At 26.5% G+C, this 23,316-nt stretch overlaps 1 protein-coding gene across 6 annotated transcripts; it reads right to left on the bottom strand.

The window, feature by feature from the left end:
* Positions 1-522: 522 nt before the first annotated feature.
* Positions 523-22,550, bottom strand: LOC107436562 (oxysterol-binding protein-related protein 11). 6 transcript variants are annotated; one of them, XM_087164534.1, is made up of 11 exons: positions 22,132-22,515; positions 21,977-22,008; positions 20,089-20,106; positions 15,197-15,302; positions 14,795-14,842; positions 11,152-11,233; positions 10,158-10,237; positions 8,190-8,426; positions 4,609-4,650; positions 3,451-3,534; positions 523-685 (listed from the first exon to the last, which is right to left on the bottom strand). In XM_087164534.1, exons 1-11 carry the CDS (start codon positions 22,258-22,260, stop codon positions 617-619), a joined length of 927 nt encoding a protein of 308 aa, XP_087020660.1. In that variant the 5' UTR covers positions 22,261-22,515; the 3' UTR covers positions 523-616. The 6 variants fall into 6 exon arrangements, with proteins under 6 accessions (XP_087020660.1, XP_087020661.1, XP_087020664.1 ...); XM_087164535.1 differs by having other exon boundaries at positions 8,190-8,420; positions 22,132-22,510; XM_087164538.1 differs by having other exon boundaries at positions 22,091-22,230.
* Positions 22,551-23,316: the final 766 nt, after the last annotated feature.

The raw sequence follows: 23,316 nt of genomic DNA, 5'->3' as shown, positions 1-23,316 counted from the left end.
TTAAAAAGTTCTCGAGAAAAACGTAAAAAGTAAAATTAACATTCAGAGGACCAAACTATGGGGACCATAATTCCCAGATTGCGTCTACGTCCAATATTTTGGGGATCAGAAATCCGAATTTGATGGAAAAAAAAGGTTTATTTATTCAGATAAAGTACGCTTTTGTGTCTGATTTCGTAACTTAAAATACCATCTGCACTAATTAATTAGCCTCTTTGAGGTCCTCCTCTCAAACTTTTAAGATTGACACCTAGAACATAAAGATCTGATCATTGGATCAAAAGTTATTCAGGGTTGTCCGTTTTTTATTTTGCGCACTGTACATTAGAAAAAATTTTAATTTTTGGAATTTTTTAAAATTTATTTTGATAATTAGTTCACATTTCTTGACAACATATTACAATAAAGCTCTTCCGTAGATAGAAAAAAAAAACTTATAAAAATTTTACAGTAAAATCTATAAAAATACAAACTAAAGTAAAAAAGTAAGAAATACAAAGCAAATAAAGAAAAAAAAAGCAGTTTAAAAAATTATAAATCATTTTAATATCATAACAAAATGTGCATAACAAAATAAAAATTTTTTACAATAAACAGAAACATAAATGTTAAAAGTTCAGATTAACTTCCAAGATGAATTATATGGAGTGCTCTTAATTTCTCTAATTGGCGATGGAGTATAAGCCTAAAATAAAATAATAATAATTGTTATTCCAACAGAAATTAAAAACAAAAGAAAAAGCTGATAAAAATATTTAACAAAAACCAAAACTAATATGTAAAAAAATTTTTTTTTACAAAATAAATAACATGTTGATTATTCCTGTGTTAAAATCGTGGCGACATTGTCACAGAACGTTACTGTCACAGAACGTCGATTTGAAAGAAAAAAATTTTGGTTTTCTTTTCTGCAAAAATTTACACATAAAATTTGGATATTGCATTCAAATTATCACTTTTTGTTGCGTTCAATTTACGCTGAAAGTATCTTAAAGCCGTGTAATGTTTTGATTGTATTTTCGGCAGTTATTGATTTTCACATGGTTTTTAATTATTCCAATATATTTCAGACTATATGGGAAATTCGAATCGTGCATTTTAGTATTTACTTTCTAAGGCAACAATTTTATCGTTTTTTTAACAATTATTGTTCTTTTATATAGTTATCTATATAGTTTTAAAAATCCAATATTATTTATTGCAACAATCAAATCTTGAAACGAAACACACATTTGAGTAACCCCTTTTTGAAGAGTCCGATTCGCGTGATTTCATCGTCGATCTTATACTTACTGCTATGGATTTCACGATTTTTAATTATTTTTTTTAATGTGATAATGATTTACAAAATGGGATGAAACAAATTAGTGCATTTTTCTTCCCAACAGAAAGCGAGAATATGGCCCATAATATTAGAATAAAAAAAATATGACACATTGAATTTAAAAAAATTATACTTCTTTTGTAAACCCAGCATTTTGTTACCTCAAATTAGTAACATACGCCTTTGTTATTATTGTTCATTTACGTCGCACTAGAGCTGCACAATGGGCTATTGGTGACGGTCTGGGAAACATCCCCGAGGATGATCCGAAGACATGCCATCACAATTTTGATCCTCTGCAGAGGGGATGGCACCCCGCTTCGGTAGCCCGACGACCTGCACGTGAAGTCGAGCACTTTACGGTAGAACAGTTTAACGAGGACCAATACCGCACACCCTCGGTCCCTATGCAAACTGATCCAAGTAGTCACCCACCCACACACTGACCGCAGCCAATGATGCTTGACTTCGGTGATCTGCTGGGAACTGTGTTTTAATCAGTCCACTGTGGGACTTTTATTATTGAAAGTATCTTGCAGAAATATATTAGTGCTAAAGAGCTTCGTTGCAGAAAGTCTGAGAAAATTCTGCCACAGGGATTATTATGAATTTATCTTTTAATCAACAAAAACTTTTCTGCAAATATTTCAACCATTTCTGAGCAAGATTTTTAAATTCATTTATTTTGCGACACTGTAATTTTTAAATTTCAATAAATTTTAACTTAGCTTGCTTTTATTTTTCTCCTAAGTATGATAAAATTACAGATTTCTGTGTTTTAATTTTCAATTAAGACACAAAAATTCAATTGATATTTCTGCACGGGACCATTCATTGTGAGCAATAGTAGCAATGAATTCGCTGCAAATCACAAACAAAGGTTGTAGTTCTGTTTTCTCGGTACTACTATACATTTTTTTTAGTTTCAGCAACCATTTCTTGAACTGACAAAATAATTTTCATCAAATGATGCATAAGCATTAAACATGGTATTTAAAAGTTTTTTATGAGCAGTAACACTTTTTTAATATCTTCATCATTAGCAGTTACTGTTTTTCTGCTGAAAATGAAATACATTAAAAAAATTTTTTAATTAATGGTATACTTTTTTAATGATTGATGCGTAAATTCGCTAGTTACTAAAATGATCTAAACGGGTATTATTGACCTAATAAGAATAATACTTGTGATGGGATTGTTAAACCAAGATGCTACATACGAGAGAACACAAAGATGAGGATTTAGGTTTGAATGGATATGAAAAACAAAATGTACATTTTAGTATGTGTCAAACAATGATGTTTTTTCGTCAAAAAGAAAACGTGTATTGCTTAATTAATCTTGAAAAAGCATTATTATGGTAGTAAATTCTCCATTAATCACGAAGAAGATACCACTTACACACTCTATGCATGAACAGCTCATGACAAAACAATTTTTTTATTATTGAAATAGTGAACGAAACTGGATTATTTTGGTTTAGTGGATTTCAGTAGTATATAATTTCAGTGATATTCAGTTTTAGTGAAGTATTATTCAGTAACAAAATCCCGGAAATTAATTTAAATAAAAAAATTAGAAAAATAAATTGTTTTCGTTTATTGAACTTTAGTAACATATTTCAGTGAGATTAATTTTCGTTTCTTACTTTATTCAGTAACAAAATATTGGATATAAATTTAAATAAAAAACAACATTAGAATATAAATTTTATTTTACTGAATTTAGTATTTCAGCCAGATTAATTTTTCAGGGAATAATTAATACCCATTTTTATTCAGAAAAAAAGTCCCGGAATAAATTGTGGATTTTAATAATACAATATTTCAGTGAGATTCATTTTTAGCGAAGTGCTTTTCAAGTAACAAAATACTAGAAATAAAAAACATTTAAAAAATAAATTATTTTTGCTTAGTAAATTTTAAAAATATAACATTTCAGCAAGATACATTTTTAGTGAAGAATGAGATTCATTCAGTAAAAAAAATAAAAAATATTGTAAATAAATAAATTGTAATTACTTAAACCAAGAGCGAATCTAATTTAGTAGCAATAATTTCAGTTTAAAAAAAATATTTTGCATTAAATATTAAGCTATTTGAAGTTTCAAATTTAACAATACATACTTGTTTTCTTCTTCGTAAAATTATATAACACTGTTCCAGGCTTTGGACTGAAGCTTGAGATATAGCTTTAACTAACAACAGTTTCTAAAAGTAATATCAAACACTTAGTAAAAATCACAATACTTTCATTAGATTACAAAATTTGAAAACTGTTAAAGATAGAAAATTTAGAAACCAACGATAATAGTATTTTTATTGATGTAAGCTTTATTTAAAGAAATATTAAATGATTATTCACAATAAGTATTAGATATTTAAATCTGAAAGGTTTTGAAGTAGTAAAACAGGTTGCGTAGCCGGAATTTTCAAGTAACTTTTAAGTACTTTTTAAGCACTAAAAAAGTATTTTTAATCACTTTCCAAAAAAAATTGATAATTTAGAATCTATGCACTAATAAAAAAGATTTTTTCCTATCATTTAAAGTTCTTTATTTACAAACATAAAGTTAATAAAATTCAAAATCATGATAAAATAACTAGTTTCTGATAAATATTGCAGAGAAAATTGTGAAAATCATGAATTTTTGTAATTTAGAACGACAATCAATACGGAAAAAAATATGTCTACTTAAAAGATAGAAAATCAAGCATTTTTTACAAATCCTGAATAAAAAAAGTACTTTTAAGGGCTTTTAAAAAACATAAATCAAAAATAAACTTTTAAGCACTTTTTAAAAATGCTACGCACCCTGTAAAAGTAATGACATGAATTTTTAATTTCTTTAACACTTTTGTTGCCGATTTTGCACCAGCAATAAACGAAATTCTTCATAACAACTTCTGTAGATAAAACAAATCAAGCGGTAGAGGTAGAAAAAATATTTTCTTCCGACAACACATTGTTTATTAAAGAAAAATTATAGTGAGTTTCAAAAACTAAATTGATTGCTAAAATACGAAAATTTAACTTTTATTTTATTATTATCTACTACCACTTTTCACTGACAGATATTACATTATTACCTGTACTCAGCTAGAAGTGAACATGTTTGAATTATTGAAGATCTACTAATATAAACAACTAGTTTCATAGATCATTCATTCATTTATTATTATATTTCATTATTGAAATACATATTTTAAATTGAAACAATTGAAACAAAAAAAACATATTGAAACAATGCAATGACACTTTATGAAACTCATATCAATACTTACACTGTCAGAACATTTTACAGATGACCCCGAAAGAGGGAGATCCTGAAATAAAAATCATTTTAAAACATAAGGTACCCTTCACAGTATATAATAAGATGTTAAAAGAAACAAGGTTATTTGATCATTATTTAGGTAAACAATAAACTGTGAACTAAGAAACATTTCTTATGGGATACCAGCAAGTGACATAGTGTGGGTATTTCGATTCTGATTAGTTGCTGAAACGTGGCATTTGTTCACGTAAGCAACTGTTCTTTCCATTCTATTTCCAGTAAACCAAGTCTGTCAAGTATCAATTCTCTTAAGTGACACATTCTATATTCTTTTACAAAGATTTCATTTCTTCACTATATATTTCTAACTTAACTCAAATACAGGCACGAAGCCATGTAGGGTACGAACAAACTTATCATGCATGGAAGTTGCCACGTACACGAAACAAAAATATGTCCCTGTTACAATAAAGTATATAAATAAATCGAAGTAAATGAAGTAGACAAGAAACAATTATATTTCAACCAATTCGATGTGCGATACGGGGCAGTATTTAATTAATTTAACATTAATTAACATTCTATATTAGAAAAACTTAGCTTAACTTTAACACGCCATTTTGCTTATAAATGATCAGCTAGTGCTGATGTCATAGGCCACATGTGTGAGCATCCGTGATCTTTTTCTTGAAGTACAAGTACCCAATTAAGGTCCCGCAGTGGACTGATCGTTAAGACACGATTCTCAGCAGATCACCGAAGTCAAGCATCACTGGCTACGGTCAGTGTGCGGGTGGGTGACCACTTGGATCAGTCTGCGTAGGGACCGAGGATGTGCGGTATTGGTCCTCGTTAAACTGTGCTACCGTAAAGTGCTCGACTTCGAGCGCAGGTTGTCGGGCTACCGAAGCAGGGGTGCCATCCCCTCCGCAGAGGATCAAAATTGTGATGGCGTGTCTTCGGATCATCCTCCAGGATGTTTCCCAGACCGTCGCCCATAGCCCATTGTGCAGCTCTAGTGCGACGTAAATTAACAACAACAACAACCCAATGAACAGTTTTTTTTTTAAAAATTTTTAATAATAGAATTAGTTTTATTGGTAAAAAAAATTATAGTTGAAATGAAATCAACAATACAAAATTTAAACACAAAAAAAAAAAAAAAATCCATGAGAATAAGTTTGGAGGATTGTTTTTTGTCTTCAAAGTTTGCTTATGGCTCTTAGCATGATGAAGTGATTCTGGTCTGCTTATTGTACAAGCATTAAGCAAAGGGTTAAAGAAGTATTTCATTGAACTGAAAATCAAATGACAATGACACATTTGCACTTTTGTTGACATCATTGCTTGGCAATACTTGGGTGAAGGAAGTATCAATGGTTAAGTAATGGGTCAAAGTAGGAAAAACATTTTTTTTTATAGTACTAAAGTACACCATTTATGTACAGTAGAGAACCATTTATCCGGTATCCAGATAACCGGGAAACCAGAAAACCGGAAAACATTTTGCTCGATTTTCCCGCCATTTTAAACTAGAACGAAAAAAGCGGAAATTGGACTCATCCTTGAAATTGAGTAGAGGAAAATGTAAGGAAGGGGGAATTTATTTCCCCCGTTTACCCAGAGAAACGTCATTTCCTACGTGACCTTGAAGGTAGGGAAGGGAGGAATGTTTTATTTTTTCCTTTAGGCCGTCAATATAACTCAAGGGTGTGGCATGCTGATTTCGTTTTCTGCTTGATTTACGAGGGGGTGGGGAAAATGCATTGCATGCATATCAGTGAACAGAAAAAGAAAAGAGAAAAATATATTTATTTGACATCGACTAATAAAAATAAAATCTTTTTCTTTTGAATAAATTCTCATTCTTTTGAAGTGTGGTATCAATTGCAAGTTTTTCTTGGTGTGGAATCACATCTGCTGTAATTAAAAATCTTGTTTTTATCAACAAAAAAAATAAATAAATAAATAAAAGGAGAATTGTTTATTAATTTAAACATAGGATCATTTTATGAAGCAGATTGCAGTTTTGTTTTTCTGATTCCACTACGTTTGATTATTTTTCTTTTCGCGATAAATTTCGCACTCAATAAATTAATTCTTTATATTCATAAATTTTATCATTAGTTTTTTTTTTTTTTTTTTTTTTGAATTCCGTTGATTTTGCCTTGTTCCGGGTTTTAATATTTATGCTAGTGCCTTTTTTAACTATCGTTTCGGTTCGATAATTTTCAAGTGTCTTTATTTAGATTAATAAGTTTTCCTTTTATTTTATCGTTTCCCCCCGTATAATTAGGTATGAAATATATTGCGTTATTTAATCATTGGTTTTGTCTATATTATTTAATTTAGGAATTGTAATTAGTTTTAAAAAATAAATATGAGAATTTTGTATTTTTTAAACTTGATTTTCTTGTCTAAACTTGCAAATTTTTTTATTCTTTTAAATGTTATATTTCTACCATTTTTTTTTTTCTTTTTAAAGTTAGGAGTACCTTTCTTTTTTCTCTTACTTTATGCAATACACTTTTTCGTTGCACTTCGGGTTCGATAAAACATCGATTAACAACACTTTTTGGTCGATTCAGAAAACCGGGAAATTCAGATATCCGGGATAGCGATGGTCCCGAGCATCCCGGATAATTGGTTCTCTACTGTATTTATCTCATTCTATATGGTTATCATGTAAATTCAACCAATTTATAGTAATTGTAATTCACTGAGATCACGAGAAAAGTAACATATATTGATGGCAAAATTCCCTTGAATTAGCTTAACCCACTGACGGTTCTGCACGTAAAAAGTCGTATTTTAACCTGCAGTCTTCTCTGCATAGCAAAACCGGTTTTTACATGGTAATAGATAGGTGAAGAGTGTATAGGGGAGAAACATTCTCCCCATTTTACCCATTTGCTTAACCGCCAGTGGGTTAAAACGAGCCAGGAGTAGGTCGAAGTATTCCTTTTGTATTTAACGATATCCCAAACTATTAAAAAATGAACCCAAACGCTTTAGCATGCAGAAATAAAACTTTTTTGACGAAATATAATTCAATGCTGTTTTTAACATTTATTTTAATAATGGACAATATTTGTTAAATAATTGTTACTCCCCATATTTTAAAAATCTGAATGTATAGAGAGAAAAAAGGTAAAATTAAAAAAAAAAAAGTATGCTTTCTGTTTATTGTAATTAAATTCAGGCAGCACTCGTTGGTTCGTTAGTATACTTCAACTTTACACCTCAAACCATTAAGACTTAAGTTTGGAATGAACATCTAATTGTAAGATCAAATCATTCAAGTTGATCTTTTTTTAATTCATTGTATGGAACATATTTTCTAGGAAAATTAATAACTAATAACTGACAATAAAAATAGTAAATAATATTTTTTAATATCATACTCAATAGCTAAAAAAAGAAGCATGCAATATTAATAAAACATTAGCATCATCATTATCTTACTGTTGCAAACGATGAAAAATCTGCAACTTCATACAAAACATAAATTTAAACTAATCTCTAAATAGAGAGAAATAAAAATTTATTAATGCTAAAAAAACTAATATTATTAATGACATATCTCACTTCTATAGACTTTGCTAAAATCCTTTGGCACTCAAGAGCTTTAGTAACTGATTCACTTATTTCTATTAAAGAATTAATAGAAATGTCACTACTTGTAGACACTTCTGTAATATTCAGTTGATTAGGGATAGTCTTTGGTGTTGCCTGAAGCTTTTCTTCTGCAGAAGAACCTGCTGGACTGACTTTACACAAAGCAAAAGGATCTTGATTAGAAGTCTGTTGGCCATTTTTCTGAGATTGAAACAGAGAATCTTTTTTTTTAAATAAATACAATTTTTATAAATATCACTATATTTTAATGAAATAAAAAAATAACTAAAAAAGAAGTTAAAATAAACATAGCAATGCAGTGGCTAAAGAATCCTAATGATAATACTACTTACATATTATAGTAAAAAATTAGGAAATTTGATATTGGTTCATTTTACTGTAATGTGTAACTTAATGTCATTTATTTTTCTCTTGGCACAAACTATTTAAAAGGCATGATTCAACATAAACACAGTCGGAATTCTATTTAACGAGTTTCCATATTGCTAATTTCCTCCATTTTGCGATATTTTTTCGAGGTACCAAGAACATTTCGGAAGTATCTCTGTAAAATGACTTCCAAATAGCTAAGTGAATTTTCTACTTAACAAACTTTTTTTTGAGATACACTTTCCCTATTTCCCAAAATATTTCAGAACATTTAAAACTTGTTAATGCCTTTAATGAGGGAAATGACATTAAATTGATTTTCGCAGCCACCTAACTTTTAGAGCAAGCAGTAAAATTCCTTCCCTTTTCATTTGCATTTCAAACGAGAAACTCAGACAAAACGGATTTTATAAGAATGAGTGTGGTAACATATGTTTATAATTACTTTCATAATAAATGCAGCAATAATTTTATACGTAAATTTAGCTTTTTTTAGTTGAAAATGTATGTAGCATAATAATGTTACAATGAATAATGTTTTACTCTATTTTTGCTTTCCATGCAGACTTTTTTTATGGTTAATTGTTTCTGAATAACCAGTTTTCCATTTCAGGGTATATTTTTAAAAATTTATTATAATTTTTGTAATTTCTATTTAATCTTCATGAGAGTTTCAGTCAAAGGTTTTTGTTATCGAGCTTGTTTGATGCCCTGCTTGTCTAGTTTTATGCAACAGAAGAGTCTAGAGAAAAATTATACATATACTCACCAAACACTTACTCATACATACACTCATATACCATGGTTGCATTGCAATTCAAAAATTATTCAATCAAAATGTCCTAAAATGTTATATTGTATTAAAATAATTTTAAATTTTAACTTTATAGTGATAAATTTATATCTAATCTTTGGCAAGGTTAACTTAACACTGCAGCATCATGCACAAACTTGTCCTTTTTTTTTTTTCTTTTTTTAATTCTCATTTAGTTTTTGGCTACTACAAACATTACCTCCATATTTTTCATCAAATATATTATTTAGTAACAGAACAGAAAGTTAGTTCTTAATATATTTCTTAAATTACAAATAATTATTTTGTAATAATTTTTTTGATTACATATATAGGCAGTAAACATACAATTTAACATAAAAATAAATATAACTTATCAAAATATAACTCATTTACTGTTCGATAAATAAATGGTAATTCAATATATTAATCACAAAAAATTGCACAATAAAGTAGTATAATAAATGTAAATTACTTCTTTTGGTTTTAAGCCTTGTTTGTTTAGATTATTATTTCCCATTTCAATAAGAATCTAACACAATAGCTAAAATGACAAAATATGCTAAATAAAAACAGTATAACATTTGAAGATAACTTTAACTAACATGCATTAAACTGTGATTAAAATAAAAATGTATAAAAATATTTTTGAATAATAGGTAAATAATTTACATGAAAATGCCATTATAATTTATATTATTTTTAAAAAAAAATTAATCACAACAAATTCATATTAGTAAGAAAAAGATTTACACCTCAACAGAATGGTTTGCGAACTTTTCGATAACATATCGCATTCTTTCAACCCAAAACTGTCGTTCTTTTGCGTCAGATGCTAAGAAAAAAAATGAAGAAAATAAGAATTTGAAAACAAAATAAATATTTACAATTTACGGATTATAATAATGTTCTTCAAACAACAATACATTTCATGATTTAAATATTTTTTACATGGATGTACTACAAAATAACCACAAAAAAAGAACAATTTATTTAAATTTATTTTTGAAAGTGGTTTATAATTTATATTACTTAGTCAAATGATGATATAAAGTCTACTCAATCAATTGGAAAAAAATCATTTAACATTATCACTTTATTTCTTTAACACAAGCAGTAACAATATAAAAGCATTTTTTAGAAATAAATTTTTTTTTCTTTCAAAAAAAGTATAAAAACTTATTTTTTTATCTTTAAATCCAGCAAATAACCCAAATAGCAGGTTATAAAAGTTTATCTTTATATAGTAGATATTTTTATTTTAAAAAAATATTTATGCTAGGAAGCTCTATTGCACACATATGTGTGAGATTCTGATGTCAATAATACTTTTCCAAGCAACAAATAAATAATTTTTTACAGTTATTACAAGATTTAAACTATGTATAAAAATTATATCTGTGTCTACTGCAAAACTAACAGAACTTGTATAGCAAACAATTTCATTGCATTATTATAATTTTAAAACAAAACAAAAAAAATTTCATCCATAAAACAAAAATATACTACTTATACAATAAAAATCATATCTTAAAACACCAGATGCATTTCATTAATTAAGAAAAGAGTCTCATTTAAGGACTAATCTCTCAGACTTTCCAAAACTCTGAAGTGCAAAAAATATATAGTTGTTTTTTAGAACATATATTGCTAATGTTCCATTTACACATCTAAGAGAACTGAAAATTTTTTTACAAGGATATCATTTTCGAACGTCTGTGAAGATTAATGTTCACTTTAATTATTTACCTTTTAATTTATATATTTCACCATAAACTGCACTGACAATGAAGGAAAGGCTATCCTCATCACTTAGAGTAATAGTAGCACCCTGCAAGAAAGATTATAATTAACATAAAAATTAGTACATAAATATTAGAACAATTTTTAAGCACACAAAAAAAAGTTATACATGAAATAAAAAAAAAGTTATGTTATAAAAAGTTATGTTATAAAAAAAAGTTATGTTTTGAAAGGAACAAATCTTCCATAGTCAAACAAACACATACATTTACACACGGATACTTTTTGTGAAACAAGTGAATCACAACAAAGACCACTATTTTGTGTTCTACTTTTTCCAAACTAAATACTATTAAGACAAGTACTTTCAGTGGTTTTTTTTTTTAATTGTCAAAGAAGGTCATTCAAAACTCTTCAAAAGGCTATTTTCTTAAGATTTTGATTATCAAAATCTACTTGTGCCAATAGTGAACCACAAAGCAGTGTTCTCCTTAACACAGTTTTTTTATTCATATTCCATTAAAAAAATAATTAATTCTTTAAATAATAATTTCACACTGGCAAAATTATCTGTGTTTATAGGTTTAGTTCTGATTACTGTTATAAATATTTATTTTGTCAGAATTATTTTCAACTAATTCAATTCTCTTTTTTAGGGGTAACTATTTTTTAACTATTTTTAAACTATTTAAAACTATTTTTTTTTTCTTTATAAAAAAAAAAGATATCGTTAAATGTATAATTTCTCATTTTCAGCTTAAATTACAGAAAAAAGTTTTCAAGTTATTTATCAATAATAATTTCTCCTGTAGTTTGCTTTTTTTCTTTTTAAAAAAATTGTGCTGAGTGATTGTCATTTAGCATGGCTTTAATTACTTTCATTGACAACAAATTTTTCCTTTATTTTAATAATGAATGAGAATAACTTTTTGAAATACACACATAAAATAGCATAAAAGGTAATTTAAAAATTGTTAAGGATCAAATTCAGTTATTACATAATATTACACATTTTGATACATTTCTACAATGTTAAGTGAGTGCCCTTTCAAAACTAAAAGTGCTCTTTTCAATGAGGAAGCATTTTGCCCTTTTTAATTCCTATGCACAAAGGTATATATTTTTTTGAATACATTGTAAGGTGTAGTGCCTAAAAAATCAACATATGCCTGGTTTACATTTGACCTTAAAAGTAAGAAATAAAAATGTTGCACAATTTTCAAGGTCATTAGCTGATTTTGCTAAAACTAGACAAATATGAAATTTGTGGGAGAAGAAGTCTTTAAAGCAGAAACAAAATCATTTAACAGATTTATAGTTGCTGATTCAATTTTTATGTAATATATCCCTAAACTTTGAGGCTCGTTTGTGATTAATTAAATACAGAAATGGTTATGGGAAAGCTGTATCAAGGTGCGTAACCAAGTTACTCAACAAAAAATAAGCACCCTTTAAGCACTTTTCAAGCACTCAAAAAATATTTTTAAGCACTTTAAAAAATTATCATAACTAGGCAGGGTTGGAAAGATTTTAACAATTGACAGTTTTATCTTGTTTTAACCGTCACGTAAAAAAAAAAAAAAAAAAACTTTTGGCATTGTTTGTGACAATTGTCAAAAATCCTGAAATTTTGAACCATGTAAAATGAATAGCATTTTCATACGCTACGGACTGACAATACGGCAAAATAGATTGGGGTTGAATGAATTGTGAAAACGTTGAAAAGAACAATGTGTCTTTTTGCATGATTCATAGCGAAAATCGACATGGTAAAGATAAAAAATCTCCTTTCTGAAAAAGGAAAATCAAGCACTTTTTAAAAACATCTAATGATAAAAGCACCTTTAAGGGCTTTTAGAAAACGAAAATCAAAAATAAGCACCTTTAAGCACTTTTTAAAAATGCTATGCACCCTGTGTATAAAAAAATGTGATCTAGGCCCAATATGAATATCGGAGGTCAACAACTTTCCCCGAGATTAAATTCAGTCACTATCTAGTATTTACTAAAGAGAGGGGGTCAAACTTACTGGTTGCTATCTAGACATATTGCTCCGGATGTAATTTTTTTTAACACTGAATCCAATGAAATCAAAACCATATTGATACATCTATATTATATAAAACGCTAATATGTACGTATGTATGTATCAATAAAACCGATGATATTTCTTTTCTCGCGCTGGCAACAGTTTTCATTTTTAATTGATTGGATTCGGCGCGCAAGAACACGCAGTGAGCAACCAGATAACAATAACCAGAGTGAGCATTATTAGGTTGTTCAATTCAGATTCATGCACTAAAAACATGACAATATTTAATTTAAACTCAATTAGGAATTAATTAATTAATTGAAGTGAGAATGCTTTAAAAGGTCGCTGTTGAATTGATATTTTTCTACTGGGAGCTACCTTAACCTCTAAAAAACGTTTAAGTGTTTGTATTGAATGCATTGAATTTTTTTATATTTCGCGTTTATTTATGCATTGAATTTTCACGCTTTAAAATGCAGAATACTAGTGAAGCAATATTTGATAATTTATTTTGCTAATATGTTTCTTATTTAGCTAATGTTTTGATTTTTTCACCATGTACAATCTAAATAGCTAATATACTTTTTTAAAAGCCAATAAGAACATTGGTAGAATTTTTCTACATAAGTACAATACTATGTCTTTGATGATAATATATTATGTCTTTGTGCTAGAACATTGTGTTCATTGGCGAGCGAGCGCAGCGAGCCATGGTTCACGGCGTGAACCACACAGGATTGCGTAGCAATTCTCGGGGGTTGGCGAGCGTTAGCGAGCAGGGGGCAGAGCCTCCTAGTTTAACAGTAAAGAAGCTATTTAAGTTTTAAATATAAAGAGAGAAAATTCTAACTCGTATATATATTTATGTGTCTGTCGTTGTTATCCAGGCAAGTAAAGAATTGATTTTTACTTGCCTAAATATCGATGTTATTGATTGTATTTTTTTAATCAATTTAGAGAAGCACTTGAGTTTACTAACATTGTAAGTATAAAAGTTTTAATAGTTTAATATAGTTTTATATGAAGAACATATCCCGAAAATTTAAAAAATGACCAAGAAATGTGAATTATCTAACCTGCCTGACTCAATAATAATTTTTTAATTTTAAAGTACACAATAATTTTTTAATTTAAAAGTACACATTTCTACTGACAGGAATGCTTGGTGTTATTTAAATGTCCAAGGATGGAAGTTTATTCTGATATGTGTTCTTACTGTAATAGGATTATGATTTAAAGAACTAAATAATATAAGAAAATATTGTGATTAAGTCAACTTTACTTTACTTATTTATACTATACTTTATTTATACTTTACATTTATTTATCAACTTTACTTTATTTATTTTACTTTATTTACAATTCATTATACATCAAAATGATTAATTAAAATTTTAATCATCAGAGAAAACAAATCTCTTGCTATGCCACTGAGCAACCAAGTGGAATTCAAATTACTACTTTAACTAATTATGTCCAATAGACTGAAAACTTATTAAATTGTGTAAAAATAATGACTGTTTCAGCCAATGTTGATCTATTTAAAGCCTTAAATAACAAGCCACTTATTCAGTTTAAGTGCTAAAAAGCATAATTTATAAACAAAATTATACTTACAGCAAGATGCATTCCACCTCTGGGTTTGCTTTTTTTCTTTTCTTCAACCTAAAAGTATGAAACAGATATAGAAAAATTCAAATCATGATAAAAAAAAAAAATTCAAATATGTACATTTTTACAAATAAAGATGCTTAACAATGTAAGCACAAGCTTAATTTGATTCTATTTTAAAATTTTCAAAAATAATTTTTTTTTAAAAAAAGGTAGAAAATATTAAACTACTTTTATTTAAGTCTGAAAAACTTGGGAGATTTGTAATCTTAAAATCCATAAGGGGAAAAATATATAACTTATTGTACTTTAAGAAACAGAGCTGTTTGGGGAAACAATATGAGGCAGACTAAGGCCCATCCTGGGCTGTAGAGCCAATAAAGAAGAAGAATTTTATAATTTTTTTACCATATAATATTCCAACATTCCACTATCTGGAGTGAGAATAAACCATCTATATTGCCAACCTTTAACAACATTTGTGTATTTATATAATATTCCTTCCACAGGCTGCCTAAATAAATGTAAAATGCATTTAAATTATAGAATTAACTATGCAAAATACATAATATATCATAAAGTTAATGAATAATATCAATGCACAAGAGCTAAATATAGTTACTATATCACTATGCTCAAGGTTAAACTCTTAAAATGACAATAATACAGTGAAACCTCTCAGGAGTGAACACTCTCTGTTACACAGTAAAATGGTCTTTGATTGAAGGTGGTCGTTCTTAGAGGTTACCTCTATTGACTTCAAAAATGTCACTGAAATTTAATATATTTTAGACTGCAATGAAATCTGTGGTTTAAACGTTTTGGATAAAACTACAACTAATTTAAAAAAAAAAATTTTTTTTTAAATTATAGCACTTTAAATTATAGCACTTTCTTATTTGGAAGTTATTTAAACTGGTAATGAAAGAAGAAAAATTTATCAACAAATTTTTTATTTTTTTTTTAAAAAAAAAAGAATTTTTTTTACTTATGAAAACAGTACAGTTTTTTTTTTATGGTAGTATCTTTATAAGTAGTGACTTATAAAATTTAGAAAGCTAAAAGAAAAAAAAGTTGGATAATGTTTATCAACTGCAACTTGGATAAAACTACAACTAATTTTTTTAAAAAAAATTTTTTTAAATTATAGCACTTTAAATTATAGCACTTTCTTATTTGGAAGTTATTTAAACTGGTAATGAAAGAAGAAAAATTTATCAACAATTTTTTTATTTCTTTTTTTAAAAAAAAGAATTTTTTTTACTTATGAAAATAGTACAGCTTTTTTTTTTATGGTAGTATCTTTATAAGTAGTGACTTATAAAATTTAGAAAGCTAAAAGAAAAAAAAGTTGGATAATGTTTATCAACTGCAACTTGGATAAAACTACAACTAATTTTTAAAAAAAAAATTTTTTTAAATTATAGCACTTTCTTATTTGGAAGTTATTTAAACAGGTAATGAAAGAAGAAAAATTTATCAACTAATTTTTTTCTTCTTTTTTTAAAAAAAAGAATTTTTTTTACTTATGAAAACAGTACAGTTTTTTTTTTATGGTAGTATCTTTATAAGTAGTGACTTATAAAATTTAGAAAGCTAAAAGAAAAAAAAGTTGGATAATGTTTATCAACTGCAACTTGGATAAAACTACAACTAATTTTTTTAAAAAAAATTTTTTTAAATTATAGCACTTTAAATTATAGCACTTTCTTATTTGGAAGTTATTTAAACTGGTAATGAAAGAAGAAAAATTTATCAACAATTTTTTTATTTCTTTTTTTAAAAAAAAGAATTTTTTTTACTTATGAAAATAGTACAGCTTTTTTTTTTATGGTAGTATCTTTATAAGTAGTGACTTATAAAATTTAGAAAGCTAAAAGAAAAAAAAGTTGGATAATGTTTATCAACTGCAACTTGGATAAAACTACAACTAATTTTTAAAAAAAAAATTTTTTTAAATTATAGCACTTTCTTATTTGGAAGTTATTTAAACAGGTAATGAAAGAAGAAAAATTTATCAACTAATTTTTTTCTTCTTTTTTTAAAAAAAAGAATTTTTTTTACTTATGAAAACAGTACAGTTTTTTTTTTTTATGGTAGTATCTTTATAAGTAGTGATTTATAAAATTTAGAAAGCTAAAAGAAAAAAAAGTTGGATAATGTTTATCAACTGTAAAAATTTCAGAGAAAAAAAATTATAAGTTCGGCATTTCATAACGTAAGTCTGGTTACACCTAAGTGAATAATATATACATTTGAGCTTATTACATTAGCTATAATCATGCTTATTAGAACATAAAATATATAACATAAATATAAAAAATTTAAGTTTTTTTCTTATTTTAAAAACATTAAGTTGTACAAGAAAGCAACAAAAATTAAATAATTTTCTCTGAACTCATGTGCATGAATTTCACTACCCATTAAAAAAAATAAAAAATTATTTTTTGTATTATTTTAAGATGCTTATTTTAGTGTTAAATAATATAAACAGTTTTTTAAAGTGGCATACAAACTTGGAAATTATAAAAATCTATATAAAAAAATTGAAAATAATGAATAATAAAGTAAACTGTCATAAGCAAGCACAAATAAAGTCTGAGTTACAAAAAAAAAACTTTATAAAAAGATGTCAGGAAAATTTGACAATACTTTGCTATTTAAATTAATAAGCCAAAGATTAAATATTTTACAAGGTAGACATAAATAATCCATACTAAAATAAAAAAAATTTAAAAAAAAAATGACCTAATGAAGATTTTAAAGATATTTAAACTAGGGGTGCACAACCTGCAGCCCAAATGCGGCCCTTCGACTACTGAAGTGCGGCCCGCGAGAGTTTCTAAACACAATAAAAATTTTTTTTTCAAAAATGGCAATTTTTAATCGCACTTTTAAGTCATCACGTTGACACAATCAATTTTAACAGATTCTTTAGTAAATGTACGTTTAACGCGCTTTCTTGAAGCCAAATTTATCGTAAATAGAATTTTTTTTTTTTTTAAACAGTTATTTCCGCTTTTCTATGTGATTTTGAAAATTCCGAAATTTTATTACAACGAGAGTTTCAGATCTCAAATTTAAATAATCACTTTTTGTGCAATTTATTTGTGACGATTTCATCTTAAATCTAAGTGATTTTTTTATCTTTTTTTGCAATTCTGTCTTCTTTTTCAAAAATTTTTCTCGGCAGTTATTGCTGTGTTCCCACATATTATAAAAAATTCCAATTATTCTGTTACGACTTGCAAATTTTAAATCATGCATTTGACGCGCTTTATTTGTGCTAGTTCAGCATAAATTTATTTTTTCCTAATTATTTCTATACTTTTCCTCGTGATTTTGACGATCCCGTTATTTAACTAAGATCTTATTACGACACGTGATTGTTAATCACGCAATTAAATAATCACTTTTTGATACGGTATTACGGTACTGTTTTATCGTAAATCCTAGTTATTTTTCCTTCGTTTTTTTTTTCTCAACGAATATGATTTGGTCGAATGTGGTAATGAATTGTGATTTGATCAATAACCAAATATTCGGCAAAAAAAAGAAGAAAAAATCTATTGAACGCCGTACACTTGGGGCCAAATAGCAAAATCTTTTAGCAGTATAGCAACACTGAAACTAAAATTTCAATGCTCAGAATAATATTTCCTTAAAAAACGTATTCATAAATTAACTCTAAAAAATAAGGCCAATCAAGAACGTTTTTGAAAATGTCGAAAAGCAAAACAGAGAACATAAAAATCAATCTTAATTTTTGAAAATTTTCTTTAAAGCTGAACACCTTAGTTTCTTAATTACCAGAAAAAGCCAAGAAAAAAGAATTAAGTCAACAGAAATGCTATTAAAAATTACTGCGTTATAATGAAAACGTCTAAAAAAAGTTTTTTTTTTTTATTTGAAGAAAATAAAAAGATAGAAAAAATTTTCTTAATTTTTTAAGTGAAAATCTTATGCCGAAAAATCTCAACTTAAAATTTTCTCATTGCCATAATTTTAGAAGAAGAAAAAATTTTTTAAAATAAATTTTTTTTGTAACTTAATTTTTAAAAGAAATGCTGAGTCAAAATAAAAATGTCTAAAAAAAGAAAAACAGAAAAAACAAATTTTTCTTAGTTCCTGAAACAAAACTTTAATACTGAAAATCACACTTTTCTATGTTACTGGTTATTTATATTACAGTACAGGGAAAGAGTGATAATAAATTAATAGTATGAGATGTTCTGTTAAAATGCTGGGTTATAATAAAAACTGCAAAAAATGGATCCTTTTCAATTCTCAAAGTGTCGAAAAAATGACAAAATTGACTTGTCTGATTATAATTTTTTTAAAAAAAGTAATATCTATAAAAATTCAAAAATAAGAAAAACTTAGAAAAATACATTTCTAAAAAATATTCTGCCAAATATTTGACTGATCATTAAACCAACTGAATTTTTCACAGAAGGGCCAAATACTCGTTACATCCCTCCCTAATTTAAATGCAATGTTATTGCAACTTGAGAAATTCATAAAATGGCGGAAAACGTGAATTTTTAAACTGCTCACTGTTTGTAGTTTAGATTTCAATTTTTTGTTGCTTAAGGGATCTTTTTCAATAAAAAAAAGGAAAATGTTTACAGTGTAAAAAATCTAATAATTAATAAAATAAAATAATAAAGTACATTACAAAATAAGCATTGAATTTTATTTTGAACAATCACAGTTTTGTTTTTATTTTAGGCTTTTGTTTAAAACCTATAAATTTTCTTCAATTAAAATATTTAATTTGAATTTATATTACTTAATTACGACTAAACTTTTTCCTACTTTCATTCTGTGGGCATTGCAGTTTTTTTTAATTTATTAGAATTTAATTCTAAAATGAGTTTTCATATTGCATATGACAAAAAAAAAAATATTTCTTTTCTTCAATGTTTATTTATTTTGATAAATCTATTGTTCATATGATAAAAATAGCAAGTTTTTTTTATTTTTGGAACACTACTAAGTTTTTGATATTACTAAGTTCATTGGGAAAAAAATGGAACGCTAATGTTTAAATAAACATTATTACATTTGTCATTAACATGTCTAAATACATGTGCGGCCCTTCGTTAGTTAACCTGCTGTGCAAGCAGCCCTTCACTCAAAAAGGTTGTGCACCCCTAATTTAAACACTCAATAAAAACATGCTATAAACACTCACAAATATTTAACACATTTTAAGCATTTACATTATAAACTCTCCATATACAGATAAGATGGTGAGTTCAACAAGCAAAGCAGTAATAAACAATAATTTAACTTACTCGAAGATCAAGCAAATGCTAAAAATGATAATAATTCTTCAAATTAAATTAACTTCAAACATTACTATTTTAAATATGGTTTTCTAATAAAATTTCAATTAACAAATACTGTTTGTTTCTCAAGCATAAAACTTAGTTAAATATTTTTTTAAAAATTTATAGAAATATAGCAAAAATAAGGTAAATATGACATAAGGAATATGAAGGAAAAAAAATTTTGAATTTTACGTTAACAACATAGTTTTTATAAATTTATTTCATTATATTATACTGAAATTAAAAAGCAGAAAAATGAATCTAACAGATTGAATTTAAATAAAAAAAAATCCCAATAATAATTAATGAAAATTATACACCCGTTAAGTTATTTCAGTTAAACTATTAAACAAATAAAAACCTTTATATTATTCTATAATATCCTTTTAAATTACTTTTATGCCAGTTTAATTTAAAGAAGTCTTTATTTTGTGAGCTATGTTCTTCTGCCGTCCAAGAGAATGTTATTGCATGTTTCAATTTAAAAAAGAGAGTTTCACAATCTACAATAAGCTTATCATTTGCTTGTTTATGGAAATTTTGTTTTAATCATGCATTAAATTATGAAACAAAAATTATTAAAAATGTAGTTAAATAAAGTACAAATTATACATATCACATAAAAATAAAACAAATGTATATTTAAGCCAAACAATGAAGAAACAAAATATGAATACTTTATATTTTAATTGTTAGTAGTATGATTTTAATTTATACTTATTCTTTTTAACAAAACAAAAATGTATAAGAGCATAAATAATGTAGGTAACAACAACAAACTGTATAATTTATAACATTTAATATTCAGGACAGAAACAAACATTTGATTCAATAAAAGATATTCAATAAAAGGTGATAAATTTAAAAAATAGCAGTTTTAAATTAATCAAGATTAAAGTTTTTTAACACAGTGAAATTCATTGTAATTTAAAATAACTTTGTTTAATAAGACTTTGAAAACATAACATTTTTTTTGTATAATATCTTACTTTATGTGTCGGATTTTTTTTCTAAAATATTAATAATTTAATTTTAAAAATAGGCTTTTTGTAACATTTTCCTTCTATTTATATGTAGGCAAACTATCTTTAAAACCTATTAACTTCTGGAACCAACAAAGTGAAAGAATAGTATACCAAATAATACGTTACAAAATTAGGAAAAATTTGCTATTAGAGAGTAAAAAAATATAAGAATGAAGTTTACAAAATTGCTTTTTCAAATTGTTTCATTTAATTTATTTAGGAGATAAAATTACTGCAATTAACTACAACATGTTTTTAAACCTGTTTGAATGTTTTTGAAATAATTTAATGTGTTTTCAAACTAAGCTACCAAACCTAAGACAAAATTAGTTAATGGATAATAAATAAAAAGCATAATTTACACAAGTTTATAGCAAAAAATAACAAATACTTTAAATACTTTGCATTTGTGACAAAATATACTAACATAAAAAATATCGGGATATCTAGAACATAATATAAAACTTAGACTTAACAAACTCTAAAGATATAATAGTTTAATTAAACTTCGAATAGTAAATTTTGAAAAATTGTTCAAATTATTCTAAATTAACCACTTTTCACAATTACAGACTTTCATAGATGTAAAGGTCCAACAAAATATATTAGTAATATATAATTAAGTAAGAAAATTATAATTTTAAAAGCATCACTGATGTTTTCAAAAATACAAATAAAATTAAAAGATGAAGAATTAAAATTAAAAGATTAGTTAAAAGTTATTAAAAGAACAGTTGTGCAGCTACATTATACGAATTTATATCAATAAAAAAACAATTTCCTCACACCAAAAAAAGTTTAAATTGAAAAAAATATTGATGAATTACCTCATTCTATTAGCTTCCTCAGCTTCAAATTCCTAAAAGCCAAAAAGTTTATTTTAATATTGATTAACAATAAGAAATTAAATATCCGTTAAACAGTTTACAGTTAGATTAGACCTTGAAGCTCTTCCTTTATTTTTTATATATCAATAATTTACCAAAGCTTTCTTCATAACAGCTTCGAGTTTATCTTTTTCTTCATCTGTTAATCCAGGAACTTCATCCGTCAAAGAGTAGTAAATGCTTCTTGACGCCCCTAATGGCTGTGGGCAGCTGTTTTCAGTCATGATTATTTGAATATCTGCTCATGAGGTAGATAAAACTTTTTTTACTGACAGATTATAAGAGTTTGGTGAACGAAATATAATAAACAAAACAAATCAACACTTTTTGAAACAGATAACTTCGTTCCCCCTGTATCATGAATTTTTTCTGAATTGTTAACAGCTGCTGAAAAATCTGAAACAACTGAATAAACGATAAAGTAGATAATGTCGGATATTTGTGTTATGAACTTGAAGAGTTTCAGTTTAAAACGAACTCATTCAGTGTGGATTCCGGATGAAAAACTCTTCAAAATGCATATTTACGAACGCTGTGTCTGACTATCTCTTAAGACAGTTACAGTTAAACGAAAATTTATGGAAGGAAGTTTTAGTTTCGTTATTATTTTTCCATTTCGGAGTTCAATTTGTGTTTTTACTTAATTAAATCAATTTGAGTACGTCCTAATGCACTGCAAGGCCGGATTAACCATTTAGCGTTCTAAGATAGTGGGTAAAGCACCAGAGCTTAGAGAGTCACCACAAAACGCCAATGAAAAAATAATATATTTCTAGAAATATTTTTTGCACATTTTTATTCGATTACAAGCAAAAACTGTTTAATTTCGCAGTTATATAAATTTACTTTCGTAAACTTTCTTCAATTTTATTTCAGAAAAATATGTTTTTTTATTTGTGTTGAGTTGAATATTTTTAATTTCATTTAAGGAGCATCAAAATCTTTTAATTGCCTCTAGGGTTCTTAATCTGGCTCTGGCTTCTTAATCTGGCAGTGTTTGAATTTTTAAAAATAACGATACTTTAGTTTATTAATATAATAAGAAACGAATCTCTCCAATCCTTTAATGATCATAATGTAAAATAAATTACAATAAAAGTGGTATTATAATTGCTCTCAAGTTATTTGTGAATGTGCACTACAAGATATTTAAAAAAGATATGTATGGTTATAAAAATATTTCTGCATAATTTTTTTAAAATTTAATTATATGATAGAAACTTTGCACTTTCCTTTTTTTTTCAATCCTGCCTTTCGGTATTCATCAAAAGCTCGCTATT

The sequence above is a fragment of the Parasteatoda tepidariorum genome, chromosome 5, assembly GCF_982258835.1.
Source record: "Parasteatoda tepidariorum strain Cologne lab strain chromosome 5, Ptep-v5.0, whole genome shotgun sequence".
NCBI lineage: Eukaryota > Metazoa > Arthropoda > Arachnida > Araneae > Theridiidae > Parasteatoda > Parasteatoda tepidariorum.
Note: the sequence above shows the minus strand (reverse complement) of the source record. Positions and strands in the feature narration are given on the sequence as shown.

What these genes read in the sequence shown, in the direction of transcription:
- LOC107436562 (XM_087164534.1), bottom strand. Translation starts at nt 22,260, where the DNA reads ATGACTGAAAACAGCTGCCCACAGCCATTAGGGGCGTCAAGAAGCATT. An exon ending in TGAAATATATAAATTAAAAG is followed by an intron (nt 10,238 to 11,151) that starts GTAAATAATTAA and finishes TTTTTTTCTTAG; the next exon opens with CATCTGACGCAAAAGAACGA. An exon ending in TCGCAAACCATTCTGTTGAG is followed by an intron (nt 8,427 to 10,157) that starts GTGTAAATCTTT and finishes TCTCTGTTTCAA; the next exon opens with TCTCAGAAAAATGGCCAACA.